Consider the following 15,570-nt stretch of genomic DNA (forward strand, 5'->3'; position numbering starts at 1 on the left):
GTTTTGCTATGACTCTAATAGTTAAAAATAGTTTTAACTAATTCTGTTTTCCTCCTTTAACAGGTATGGAGACGAATATCACACTTTGGCAGTTCTTGTTGGAATTATTGCTCAGCAACCATTATAACCATATTATTATGTGGACGAATAATGATGGTGAATTTAAACTGGTGAACGCTGAAGAAGTGGCCCGACTCTGGGGCCTAAGAAAAAACAAGCATAATATGAACTATGACAAACTTAGTCGAGCTCTTAGATACTACTATGACAAGAACATCATTAAAAAAGTACTAGGACAAAAATTTGTGTACCGTTTCGTATCATTTCCAGAGATAATAAAAACAGAAAATAAAATTCCGTTTCATGTGAAAATGGAAACTATTAACAAGGCTGGGAATATTCCTTTTGATAACAGTTCTTCTAAAGTGACATACATTCCTTCTGGTCCGATTTCTCTTGTTACAGAAGAACAGACAATTCCTTTAGACCTTCGAGAAGACAGTGAAAGAAAAACACATGTTTCACTTAAGGACGAAAAAAATTCTATCTGTATTTGGAATAGAACTGCTCCGGTTACAGAAAAAAGACAATGGGAAGAGAAAAGGAAAGAGGAGCCAGCAGGGCAAACTACAAGAAACCACTTATCTGGCTCTGAAACTAGAATATCCTTTTCATCACCGGTAAAGAGACAAAAAGTTGAACCGGACAGTGACTCCTGTTCTTCCCCTCCTCTTTCTTCATCCAGCTTGTCCTCTTTAACTGGGGAGGTGAACATTCCCTCAAACAGAATACGGAAATCAAAACCACCTACTTTTCATATCCGGACGTCGAAAAGTCTAGCTTCTCATCAGACTCCAGTGGTGACTCTAGCTAGTCCATTTTTCTCTCAAAGCAAAACTCCGGTTATGCCTTTACCAATATGGGCATCACTGAGTCCTCTCACACTTTCCAGTTCTCACCAGTCTACTAATCCAACCGTCCAGTTTCAGTTTCCACCTCATTTTATCAGTCTAGGGTCCACTGCCTTCCCACCACTACGTCCCTTTATTTTACCTCCGAATTCTCCATTTGACCCTAAATTCGTGTTTTCTCCAACCAAATCCATTCAAGTTTTGCACTGAGTGAGTAAAGACGAAGAAATCTTCGATAACATGAAGGTATATAAGTGTGGATATGTTAATAAGACTGGTGTGTATTGAAACCGTATATATCTATATAACAAATAATTAAACCAATAAAGCTAGTCGTCTGTATATCAGTAGGCTTTGAGTGATAGGTTCTGGTTTACTTGTTCAATTATCTTTGAGAAGAGAGTTACTCTGTGATTACCTTTTCCAAATGTCTTGTGATACAGTTTTCTGCTGTAATACATTTTGCTGTAATACAAGCTATAATATTTTTAACGAAAAATCAATGTAAAATGTGATGTATGTATATATATATATATATGCACACATAAAAGATTGTTTTATTGCCACACATATGTGTGCGTATGTATATATGCGTATTGCTCTATTTTGTACGTTAGAAAACAAAACAGGATCAGTAGAAGTGTGTAACAAATGTGAAGGTACTTTTTTAATGTTCCTGATTAGCAGAGAATCAGTAGTTTTTCGAAGACGAAAGTTGGATTGATACCAGCTGAATAAACGCTTTTATATCGATATTGAAAACATGCACGTGAGAAAAAACTGTTAAATAGTCTCTAGTTTGCTCATTCGGACGTAAACCGTCAAGTGCGGCATAAATATCATATAATTATCTTAGACAGAGAGAGACCAATATAAGTACCATTGATTGACGCAACTTGTATTAAACAACTTACAAACCCAACACAACATGTGTGGTAACTTATGCTGATGTGTATATGGCTGTAATTTCGTCGTGTACATATTTTTGCAATGTTTGTAAATACGTGAAGTACAAATACTACGCATAAAAATAATCAATTTTAGACAAGAAAACCTGTGTTGATGAATCAGTGTTGATATGACAGTGTTCTGAATTACTGAAAATTTGGTATGACTCATATGACTCATAAGTATGTAATATTGCATATTTTAAATTTTTTTTAGAATTTCTTACCTAAAGTCTTACTTGTTGTGTACGTTTCAAATAAAGTAGCATAATTCTAGTTGAATGAATCTTAGAAAATATATACCGTTATATTTTGTTAATTATGAAATTATTAAGTTGTAGCTATTATAATGTAGTTTAAATTAAAATTCAGACCGAAAAACTTATAAGCCACGGTAATGTTTCATTACATATCTGATACCATTTTTTCCTTAATTAATAATAAAAATAGCCATTCTTCGATTCGACAGAAAATATCTTGTATTTATACCTTTTTTGTTTTCTTTGTATTCAACGTTTTAAGTGGTAAGATAATTATAATTACCTCAGTTCTTTATTTGATCATTTAATGTGTTGACTTTTGCAACAGCAATGAGAATAACAACTATTTTCTTGTTCATTACAAACATTTTTGGCAAGTTTCAATTATCATAAAACAGTCAAGTTATTCACTTATATGCAAAAACGGCTCGTTTGGGCTAGAAAACACTTTTACATAGAAGAGCGAACAACGTTTCGACCTTCTTCGGTCATCGTCAGGTTCACAAAGAAAGAGGTAACTGACCGGAAGCTGACCACATGTTTGAAAGGGGTTGCGTAACTGTGTGTCGAAATAACCAATATAAAGGAACGCCTTTATACCTATATTAATAAAATAAAATAAATAAAATTATATATTCAAACATCTAATACCGCCCTCTACATTTCGACACACAGTTACACAACCCCTTTCAAACATGTGGTCAGCTTCCGGTCAGTTACCTCTTTCTTTGTGAACCTGACGATGACCGAAGAAGGTCGAAACGTTGTTCGCTCTTCTATGTAAAAGTGTTTTCTCAGCCCAAACGAGCCGTTTTTGCATATAAATTTTCTCAACAAGTGGGTTTCTCGTCATCACTGATTACAAGTTATTCACTGTTTAGACAGCAAGTGATCATATCAGATCGAATGTCGGAAGGTCTTAACCTCCTTCAGAAGTTCCTACATTATATATACGTACGCATATTCTGTGGTTAACCAATACGTAACGAAGTTATATCACTGCCCTCCAATAAAATAAAACCTCTAATAGCACTGACAAGATCAAATATTACAACATGATATTTTTTTTTTTTTTTTGTGAAACTGCATGCAAGGTAAGGATTTTGTAAGCAGAAAATATTCTCTGTACTGAATAGGTTAAATAATAATCACACTCTATACTAACTCAATGGAATAATATCATTTTTTACCGTTTTGGAAAATAGCGTATGTGTTATTACTTTATCTTTTTGCAATATAGTTTGTGTGTTTTGTTAGGGTAATCGAACTCCTGATATTTAGCATTGTAAATCCGAAGGCCTACCACTGTCCCATTGAGGTACTTGCAATAAAGAATTCCAATGGAAACTAAAAAGTCTGTTTTTTATCAAACACATACAGAGGATGGTTAATTTTTTGTTTGTTTGTTTACCGTCAAGCATAAAAGAGATTAAACAAAGTATTTCTTTTTGTAAAAATTAAACTGGCTAAATACAAATTAGCGAGGTTTTTTTCGTGTTCGACTTCAAGTGTTTTTGGAATTTGTTATATATGACTAGTTGAAAATAGTAAAGAAATTATAATACACCATGGGATTAAGTATTAAGGAACAAATGTTAAGTGTTATAATTACTTTAATTGCAATGCTGCAAGTGGTTTTTTTTTCTCTTTTTTCATTAACTTTTGTGATTTGAACAAAACTGTTGAAACCTTTACAGATAATGAAACACAAAAATATAGAAGTTATTCTTTAAAAAATCTTATTTGTAAAACAAAATATTTTGGTGAAATTCATAGCTGTTACTAAGCTTGATAAAAGTAAACATGTCTTTTTTTTCTGATAAAGAACAAAATAAGACAAAATGTTAAGCCTAGGTAACACTATGATATTGAAAATAAGGTAATCAAACGACCAAAGAAGGAGAGTCGAGCTTGTAAGCAGTAAACTTAGAGAGCCAAATAAATACAGTGTGATTTTAAATGTAATTAATGACGAAGAATGAAATTATTAGTGGAGTAAAATATTATTCATTTAAACTGAACGTAATAAAATGTTTAAAAAAATGTAAATAAACAGTTATTATTATTAAATAAACTGATAAAAACCAACAAGAGCATTTCATACTATCAGGGAATCGTGTACATTGTGCTAATTGAAAGGTTGTTGAGAATGTCAATAATATTTGACATGCCGCTGTGCCACTAGGGGCCGTCAGTAATGATTTGTTTGTTTTTCTTTTTTTTTTAATTTCGCGCAAAGCTACTCGAGGGCTGTCTGCGCTAGCCGTCCCTAATTTAGCAGTGTAAGACTAGAGGGAAGGCAGCTAGTCATAACTTCCACCGCCAACTGTTGGGCTACTCTTTTACCAACGAATAGTGGGATTGACCGTACCATTGTAACGCCCCCACGGCTGAAAAGGCGCGCATGTTTGGTGCGACGGGGATGCGAACCAGCGACCCTCAGATTACGAGTCGCACGCCTTAACCCACCTGGCCATATCAGTAATGATACCTCCAATGATTAACACGCCTATTTCTGAATATTTTGGCCCAGCATGGCCAGGCGGATAAAGCACTCGACTCGTAATCCGAAGATCAAAGGTTCGAATCCCCGTCACACCAAATATGCTCACCCTTTCAGCCACGGGGGCGTTATAATGTTACGATCAATCCCCTTATTCGTTGGTAAAAGAATAGTCTAAGTATTGGCGGTGAGCGGTGATGACTAGCTACCTTCTTTCTAGTCTTACACTCCTAAATTAGAAACGGCTAGCGCAGACAGCCCTCGCGTAGCTTTGCGCGAAATTCAAAATAAATCTGAGTATTTAATGCGTGAAAAAAAAACTATTTCGGTGACCTGTTATATTTTTTACCAATTGTATCATAGAGTGCCAAGAATGAAATATTTATAGCCGTGTTCCTATTCTGCAGGTTTATTACTTCACACAAGAAAAAGCGTACAATTCTATACACATTATTTTGAGATAGGTTTTTCTTCTTAAATCTGACATTTGGAACAAAAGTGTTTTAAAAATAGAAGCCCTCGTGTTTAATAAAACTACTTAGTGGTCGTGTCGCGTATAAATACTTTTTTTTTGTTACAGTGGAACAAAACTTCAGATTTATGTAAAATAAAAATTGTATTAATTGTTCAAAGCACGAACAGTTAAATTTTTATTGGGGATCACTAAGGCTCAGTGATAGGGTTTGGCAGCTTATAATGCCAAAAACAGGATTTCCTGGAATACCCATGGTGAACATTGCAGAGACAACATATTGTGTACTTTTGCCCTTAACAACAAAGAAACAATATATACTGATGCAGTTTGTTTTTAAGTGTTGAGATCTATTTCGCTTTTACAACGATATTAAAATATTTTATTATTTCAGACTGCTAGATCTTTTATTTTTTCCGAATAAATCCTGTTTTCACAAAAATTTAATCCCTACGAGAAAGTCGTTTAAGAAAATTTTCAATGACGTAATTATTTAACATAAGGAATCACTATAGACCGGAATCATGTAAAAATATATATATCATATCTGTATGTAGGGTTAAAACGAATAGAACTTTTTTCGAAAATAGATATTTCAGTCATGGAATATGATTGCGAAAGTCCATTAATATGACACCAGTGGATGTTAGAAGAAAAGTGAATATTTAAAAATATTTCACTTGATTATTAAACTGTGATTTTCGATGAAAGCTTTAGAATCAAAATCACACAACAAACAGAATTAAAGCATTTTAAAAATACTGGAAAGCGCATGTATTCCAATTATTCTTTTTTAACCTAAAAATCCTTTAATGTAGTCTTTTAAAGAGTAAGATATTATCTTTATCTGAGATAAGAGATGGATCGTTTATTACATGAGAAATTTAAAAGTTGCTTATGACACAAAGTTTCAGTAGGACACAATTTATAACTTTCTAATAACACAAATGTTTATGCTAAGAAGCGCAAACAAACAAAAGCTATGTTGGAATTACACCTGAAAGTATCGTTAACATCGAAACTATTTATATGATGGTTCAGTACGTTTTGATCGTTACAAGATTCCTTCTCTAATGGTTTATGTTTTTGTTTTTTTTCATGAAAGATGTCCTTCGTTCTCATAGATATAGTTAACTTTGATCAGGTAATTTTAATAATGTTTACACTGAAAGAAAACCGTTAAAATATCTTAATGGTAATTTAGAACCATAACTAATGCCGTCGTTGAGTACGTGTTATCTCCTGGACAATAACATATGTTTTGAATAAATCAATTTACATCATGAATGTTACTTGGCTTTTTTGTACACGGAAACCTCCTAGGGAATATTCTATTTTACCTTCTCTTGGATTCACACATCCATCAATTTGTTGGCCCTTTAAGAAAAGGAGAGGATTCTGATGCTTGAACAGTGCTTGAGTGATTGCAGTATATCGCTTTGGTTTTGATTTCTGTAGAAAGAATGCTCTAGTGTGTCTCCCTCTGTCTCAATCGGGTGATAAACCAAATGCCAGTATTGGATGTCCTTGATGTTGTCTGGTACTATCTGTAAAGTTTAGAATGTTTTTGACAGTGCAGTGCATCCTCTTATCGGACTCCTGTGGATTGGGTCAGTAGAAACTAAATATTTCTCTTTTAATGATTTTAACCCAAAAATCATTTTACAAAGATATTAAGTTCTGTTGACTCTGCTTCGCCCTTAACAACACCCCTGCTTCATTTTCCTGTCCTTCATATATCATCAGACCATTGGCGTTAATGACACTATTTTGACCGACAATGTTCTTTACTTCTTACAATTCATTGGCCTTTTTATCCCTATTTTATAATTTAAAATAATGAATCGCACAGATTATGCTTTAATTGTAGAGATTTTCTTTTACTTTTAATGTGATTGTAAATATTGTTAAAAATAAATATAAAGGTTATTCTTTGATTAGTGTTAAGTACGAAACTACTCTATGAGCTATCTGTGCTCTGCCTTCCACGGGTATCAAAATCCAATTTAAGAGTGATAACTTTTCAGCTTTGCTAATGAGCCACAAGGGTGCATAAAAATAAAGTAACAATATATTAACGTATTCAGCCAGTACAGCTTTACTTTAAACGAAATATACACAAACCAACAGCAACAGAAGATAGAAGAAAAAAAGTACAAATCGTGTCGGTTTCCTTTTTAATTTAAACATACAAAGTAGCTAGATCCAATAATTTATGAACTTATTAGGTTTCTCTTTGCTTTGTCATTTACTGAGAATTATCACAATTTTTCTTTTTCACTCTGTGGCAGTACTGATTATAATGTTTAAAGTACCCTCTTATATCGCGTAGCAAATGTCTTAGATTTTACATATCCAATTGATAGTACGTATTTTTATTGGGGGAGGACTGAGGGAAGAGGAAGGAATTATTTTTTAAAATGAAAAGTTAATTCACTTATTACGTTAAATGTAAATAACTTTACATTTACACTTACCACAGACATAAATCTATTGGTAATATAGTTATTAATAAGATTTATGATATTTTAAGTTAAAAATTGTTAATTACTCTTTCTTATAATTAATTTATCTTGGGTAAATATCAGTTAAATATGAATATTAAAATCATATATTCAAACAACTTTTACAATAGGCAAGATATTACGGATACATTGTCTGTGCCTATATTTTAAAATTTCTACTTATTTATATTATTATAACAGTTATCTTAAAAAGACTTTAAAACGGCTATTTATTGATTTGATTATCAATATTATACAATGATATCCAGATTTTCCTTTAAAGATGATTTTCTTTTATTGATTAACTAGCTTTAGAGGGAAAGAGAATACAAATTTTACCCTGTGTCTGCACTGGTTGCTGTATGATAAATAAATATCAATTTTGAAAATTACGTGCAGTTATAGTTTACCTGACTGCTTTGTTTTAAGCAAGTGAAACGTTGAAGCTCAACTGGTAAAGATATTATGCTATATTTTAATTTAACAGTAGTTCTAAGACACAAGGATAATGATATGATACGATGAATCCCATCATATCACAGCGAATAACCTGAGAACTTATAACACTAAATCATGGGGTTCAATCCATCCTTTAAGAACGTCCAAGGTAGTCCACATTGAAGTTTTGTGCTTAATCTGCTGTCACACAATCATTTAAAGAAAAAATCTCAGTATTACCCGCCATCTATTGAGAAATACCAAAGTTAGACCATACTATTAACTGACACTTTTAAACAATGTATCTAAGAGTTAAGTCAAGATAATATTGTCAAGTGGTTCAAAAAATAATATGAAGACAAGGTTATATTGTCGTACACTTTTCTGTATAATTGTTTCGCAGATATTGTTTTAAGTCAATTAAGAACTTTCGAATGAAGTCGAAAAAAGTTATTGTTAGATAAAAACACTTTCAATATATAATTAAAATCAGAACTTCCACTGAAAAAAAAAGTAAAACGTGCAAGCATAACTGTTAACACTTCACAAAAAACAAAATTTTAATTTTTTTTGTATATGTGTGTATAAATATATGTATATAATTTGTTTCAAAGTTCAAAATATAAACAAATGCATAGTTGTTTTTCCGCGGACCTTTCACTATATAATATGGGTAAAAATAGGTGATTTGCTACAAACGTAGTATATATACGTATATAAATAATGTAAACAAAGACTAAAAACCTTTCAGTTGTTTCTATTCTCAAGATAGCTAGTATGGGTATTAGAACTATAATAAAAATAAAGTACAAAACAATATTTCGAACTTCAGTTGTTTGTTTACGTATACAAGAATTCTGTTTTAATGTTATATTAGAATACTTTCCATTTCGTAAACGAGATAATAAATGCAGAGTACCTAAATTTCCTGAATTAAGCATATGTTGATATTGCTTAGGGATAATTAAGTAAGGCTAATTGAAAACAAACAAAAATAACAGGAAACTAAAGCAATATACAAGTACTAAAATACTGCTGTATATTTTTCTTCTTGAAAAACTCCAAGGGACTTAATAACGAATGTAGTGTTTAAAAATGCAATAAGACCAATGTTATTATTTCAAGAAAAATATAATTCATTATAATCACACTTGTACAGCAAAAGTCGCTCACACAATAAATAATAAAAAATAATTCACTTGAACCGTATTGGTTGCACGTGGAGAATGGCATTTTACTGTTTAAAACTTAGGTTAGGCATACTATTGCATATCTTGAGCATAGCAATAATATTTGTGCCTTATCATCTATAGAGATAGAAAACTATTTCAGGGGATAAGGTTTTGTTCCTCATCTCTAACCAGTGGCCCGTTTTAATAGCCCGCTGGTTTCATTTGTTTTCTCTCTATCTTCATTTGTTTGTTTTTTGTAAGCATTCTTCCTACAGCTAGATGCAAATAGTAAAAGATGGCGTAGCTACGAGTCGATGTGAACTGTGAGTAACCACATTTATTTCAATTTATATGCATATGCATATGCATGAACATTATGTAAATTATACAAATCATGCTTAAAGAAATACAGCAGGAAGGACTATACAAACAATATAAATACTCTTTTGCCCGAAATAAAATTGTAAGGCAGTTGTGTTGTCTTCCTTGCTGCATATGATTTTCATGGTTTACATTACTATATATGCATATTGTAATTTCAATTTTCTTGACATTATATAAAATTCTGAAGCAACATTCCAACGTCATAACAGTTGCAAATTTTATGGTGTTGCTCTATGGAAGGTATAATATAAAACTTTCTAATCATGTCTAAATCGCAACCTCTATAATGAGGTTATTTTCATCCTTATTGACGATAATACATAGTTTACAGTTACTTTTCTGAAAGCACGAATAGTTCAGGATTAATTTGGTTTGGTTTGTTTTGAATTTCGCGTAAAGTAACACTAGAGCTATCTGCGCTAGCCGTCCCTAATTTTGCAGTGTATGACTAGAGGGAAGGCAGCTAGTCATAACTACCCACCGCCAACTTTTGGGCTACTCTTTTACCAATGAATAGTGGGATTGACCGTAACTTTGTAACGAACCCGCGACCCTCAGATTACGAGTCGAGTGCCTCAACCACCTGGCCATGCTGGACCAATAGTTCAGAAAAATTCCTGCTTTTGCTGCCCACGAAATGTAGATTCACATGCTTGTAATTTTTACAATGGGTATTTTGTCATTTAAACATACAGAAAATAAAACTTTATCTTAGTTATACCTTATCATATTATTGTAGTGTTGAAAATTTTTACTGTTGTTATCTTATTCTTCTGGGCTGAAAACATAAAATGTATCCAATTAAATATTTTTCCAAATATATGTATATGTATTTGTTACATTATCTTTTTAGTAATTTACGAAGCTTATAATTCGAACGTAGATTTACTTTTACGCCTCCTCTTTATTTCTTCACGTGACTTAAACTTTATGAACGTGTTGCAGTTTTGTTTTTACCCATGTTTTGTGCCCGCTCATGTCTCATTGCTTTCTAGTCAGAAGAGCATGTCCTTAGTCACATAATTCCTTTGTAATAAAATAACAAGAACAAATACTCAAAATGACTTGAGATCTGGCCCCGTTTTCTTACGTCTGTCTTGAGAAAACTTTATGTTGTTCCAGGTTAGACAACAATCAAACTGGCATATTGCCATTGCGTGTACTGTAAGGCATGCCTTTCTTTCCTATTAACATGGAATACTATTATTATATATTTTATGTTAAAACATGACACTGTAAAATTCACGATAATTCTCGTATTTATTTATTTCTAGAGCTATATATGATTTTGAAATTCAGGACTAGGTATTTAATACCAATATAATAATTTTTAAACCAATTTATCACCATAACATTTTTAGACAATACAAGACCTATTGGTTTATCTCAACTGTCCCATCCTCTAAATTAAACTAAATATTTTAAATAGATAAATGTAAAAAAAATCTCAAAGCCAACCCTTATCATTCATATACTTATTAAGCCTTCTCTTAAACTTGTTTATATTTACTGCCACCGCAACGTCCGAAACAATCCATTCCAAAGGTCAACCATCCTGTTAGAAAAATAAAATTGTATTAACTGAAGATGACTTCCACCTTTCTATCCAATTAACTAACTTATTTCTCACACCTTTTCTCACACTTATAGAGACACCTTTTTTACTTATGTGGCACCTTGTCAAATGCTTTCTGAAAATCTATACTCACCAAATTTGCAACATTACCTTCATCTACTCAGTAATCTTTTCAAAGAATGCCAAAAGATTTTTATAGGGAAATATTTTCCCTCAATGAAGTAATGTTGACTATCCAATAAAATCTAAGTTTTTTAAATGACATTGGAAAGATTCTTTTCCCAGAATTTTTTAAACGTTTCCCACAACTGATGTAAGACTAATGGACCTATAATTACTGGGACAATTTTTTTGCCTCCCTTGAAAAAAAGAGAGAAATTAGGTAACTTACAATCTTCTGATACTTGTTTACTACTCAAAAACTTACAAAATGTGGTAGCAAGTGGCTCACATATTCAATCCTTAACCTCCTTAATAGCCCATGGGGAAATATTATCTGGCCCAGGAGCCTTATTGTTCTTCAATCTTCCACATTTGTTTTCTTAAAAAGTTCAGAATTAACACAGACACCTTGTTCTGTTTGATTCAATCTATCAACGGTTCAGGATGTGGAATACTGCTTAAATCTTCATTAGCAAAGACTGAAGAAAGACAATTTGTAATGACTTAAACCATCTCAAAATCATCAAGTACGACCATTCCTATAACATCCCTCAAGAGTCCCACTCCAATCCCAACATTTTATTTACTCTTAATGTATTTAAAGAAATCCTTACTGTTAATTTTTACATTTTTAACAAAACTTTTCTCATACATCCTTTCTGATGTCCTATTTTTGTTTGGTCAACTTTCTTACTCAATATAATATTCTAAATTTCTCGTCATACCGGTCATCATAAATTTCTTAAATTTATGATATTTTTCTTTAATTCTATCCCTTGTATTCTTTGTGAGTCAACCTGTTCTTTTATTTGCAACCACTCTTTTCTTCCTATAAGGAATATGTTTAATTTCACTATTTAAACATTGACCTAAAATATTTTCCACATTCGATCATTTCTCCAAATAACTCAGTTCTCCAGTTCAAAATAGATATTTTTTGTTGCACATCTTCAAAATTTTTCGTTTTGTAAAAATGTGTAACTAAAATACCATTATTACTGATTTCCATACACAGCAACCATCACTTGCACTCAGATATTTCCAGTTTCCACCTTCTAAATCGTTTGTTTTTTTATATTTTAAGTTAACAATAAATCTAAAGTTGCATTGTTTCTAGTAGATTTAATGACCAGCTGGTGAAGAAACCCATCTTGAACAGTTTCCAGAAACCTTTTTTTTCACAGTTTGACTCTGGCATTTCTCAATATTTAGAACACATACAAAGCTGCTATTATAGCTAAATAACAATATGTGTAAAGCTAGGAAAACAAATTAACCCAAAATGTAAATAATAACTACCTAAATCATACTGTTTTGTTTATTAGTTTTTAATTTCGGCAGAGCTACACGAGGATTAATGCAGTAGTCGTCCCTAATTTAGCAGTGAAAAACAAGAGGGAAGGTAGGTAGTTATTCCTCTCACCGTCAGTTCTTGAACTTAGTCGTTTGCCAACGAATAGTGAGATTGAGCGTTACATAAAACGCTTCTATGGCAGATTGAAGGAAGAAGGTCATAACCACCTGACTATACTGTACGAGTCGGAGCTTAAGAGTTTAATAGAAACCGATATATTTAATATTAATATTAAGTTTGATTAAGAATTTATTTCTCCTTTTTAGGAACAAGTAATTTCTTGAAACGTGATACATTTTTACCAAGGTTTTTCTAGCTCACTGTTTTTCAACTCGTCCTTAAGAAATATAGATGAGCTTCACAAGTTTGCTTAACATTTATCTGAAATTTGCCTTATTTTTAAAATCATTTATTAACTTCTAAATACATGCGAATAAAATATATAAAAATATATTTTAACCTTGAAATTGTTCATTGCAAATAAATCTTTCGTAAAAAAAATTGATATTTTAATAGGTTATGTTGATACTTAATGTATCTGTTGACAGATTATTTTTGCCGCTTAACGCACCTGTTTGACAAGTTATGTTAACATTTAATGTACTTACTTTATTGGTTATCTTACTATTTAATGTAGTTGTTTGACAAGTTGTGTTAACACATAATATACTTGTTTGACAGGTTGTGTTGTCGCTTAATTTATCTGTTTGACAATTTATGTTACCATATGAAGTACTTGCTTGATAGATTATGTTATCATTTAATGTACCTATTTCACAGGTTATGTTACCACTTAATCTGATCGCTTGAAACTTTTCACTTGAATGTTCTAAGCATCCTTACAGTGACCGAACTGTAAACATGTCTCGTATTTTAATTAATTCTTTCTTTACCACACAGAAATTTACAAATTATGTTTAAAAAATTACGTGCGTGAGATACAGAGAATGTAAGGTCAACGTTTTAACTGAAAGATAATTGTATTATATCTATACGAGGTCTGTTAAAAAAATACGCGAACTGTTTGAATTGCGCCGCTCCAGTTGGTTCCAGGGGAATCCGCTTGGTGTCGCTAGGTTCGCAAAGATCAGCTGATTACGACGCCATTTCCCGATTGCAGATATCTTTATTTGTGTATTAGCTACCGGGTTTTAAGTGAAGTGCGATTTTTCCGTTTGGCGGACTTCAGAATGAATGACCTGAAAGAGCAACGACTTGCTGTGAAATTTTGTGTTAAACTTGGAAAATCTGCGACTGAAACTTTTGCTATGCATAACACGGCTTACGGTGATGTTGCTATGAATCGTACGGCATGTTTCAAGTGGCATGAACGTTTTAAAAATGGTCGACAGTCTATTGAAGATGATGAGCGTCCTGGACGTCTTTCCACGTCAACTGACGACCCACACGTCGACAAAATCAACACCCTGGTGCGGACAAATCGACGTATGACTGTCAGGGAGCTTGCTGAAGAGTGTGGGATATCAGTTGGATCTTGTTACGAGATTTTGACCGAAAAATTGAAGATGCACCGCGTTGCTGCGAAATTCAGCCCTCAGAACTCGTGAGTTTTTGGCCAAACACTCGATCACTGTTCTTCCCTACCCCCGCTACTCACCTGACTTTGCTCCTTGCGATTGTTTCTTGTTCCCCAAACTCAAAAGACCCTTGAAAGGAAGAAGATTTGAGACGATTCCCGAGATTAAGGCAAATGCGACGAAGGAGCTGGAGGACATTACAAAAGAAGCGTACCAGGACTGTTTCAACAAGTGGAAACACCATTGGGATAAGTGTGTGCGTTGGGAAGGAGAGTACTTTGAAGGGGTCCCAGACCTGTAACTTCTAAATAAAGTACATTTTGTTTTATAACGTCAGTCCGCGTATTTTTTGAACAGCCCTCGTAGTTTTTCAATCTATTTAGGTTGTTGGTTATCTACCAACAACAAAGTTATCCGCCTTCTTTTTTACAATATTGTGTTCTCTTTTCGCTTTGGGCCCGACATGGCCAAGCGTGTTAAGGAGTTCGACTCGTAATTCGAGAGTCGCGGGTTCGAATCCCCAATCGCACAAAACATGCTCGCCCTTTCAGCCGTGGGGGCGTTATAACGTGACGGCCAATCCCACTATTCGTTGGTAAAAGAGTAGCCCAAGAGTTGGCGATGGGTGGTGATGACTAGCTGTTTTCCCTCTAGTCTTACACTGCTAAATTAGGGAAGGCTAGCGCAGATAGCCCTCGAGAAACTTTTAGCGAAATTCAAAACAAATATACAAACAAACTATTCGCTTTCTTCGTCCTGATGAATGTCACTTTGATATTCTGTCATCCACAAAGATTTATAATACTTTTTTTTCTGATACTCCAATGCTGCAACCACATTATATGTTTAGAGTTTTTGCTGTTGCATCCCTCCCCCAACTCTCCACCCTGATTGCTCAGCAATGAGACTGAGGACTTATAGCGCTAAAAATCAGGTTTCGGCCATCGTGTTGAGCACAACTCAAATAATCCAATGTACATACTTGTCATTAATGGAAACAAAGAAACAACAAACAGAGCTCTACTATTTTTCAGTAGGGATAATCTACAACTCGTGTATGTCGTTTCTGTGTTAACAGGATATATGAAAATTAGAAACTTGCTTTAGAAATTTTGAAACAGCTTTAAAAATTATAAAAAAAGAGTCACTCGCTCAAGTCTCCATTGTGTTTCGTACATAAATCTTCACATATTGTATTTTATTTCTGTCTTGTTTTTCCTTATTTGTATTGATTACAGAAAGTACGTTTTACTAAATTAAATCGAGTGAATGTCTTACAACACGGCGTTTGAAAGCTTTCGAAACAAAACTTGAGTTATTTAAATAAACTGATAATTGAAATGACTCTG

At 33.1% G+C, this 15,570-nt stretch overlaps 1 protein-coding gene across 7 annotated transcripts in view; it reads left to right on the forward strand.

Annotated features, from left to right (window-relative positions):
- LOC143225794 (uncharacterized) overlaps positions 1–15,570 on the forward strand; it is a 42,086-nt gene that overhangs the window by 23,743 nt on the left and 2,773 nt on the right. For 5 of the 7 annotated variants that reach the window (XM_076455800.1, XM_076455799.1, XM_076455798.1 and 2 more), the window contains one exon: positions 64–2,331. The exons of the other annotated variants lie outside the window; for them this stretch is intronic. In XM_076455800.1, coding sequence (XP_076311915.1) covers positions 66–1,121 — 1,056 coding nt within the window. In that variant the 5' untranslated portion in view covers positions 64–65 and the 3' untranslated portion in view covers positions 1,122–2,331. Of the gene's footprint in view, positions 1–63; positions 2,332–15,570 lie in introns of those variants that run through there. 7 annotated transcript variants of the gene reach the window in all.

This window comes from Tachypleus tridentatus, chromosome 9 (assembly GCF_004210375.1).
Source record: "Tachypleus tridentatus isolate NWPU-2018 chromosome 9, ASM421037v1, whole genome shotgun sequence".
Classification (NCBI taxonomy): Eukaryota; Metazoa; Arthropoda; class Merostomata; order Xiphosura; family Limulidae; genus Tachypleus; species Tachypleus tridentatus.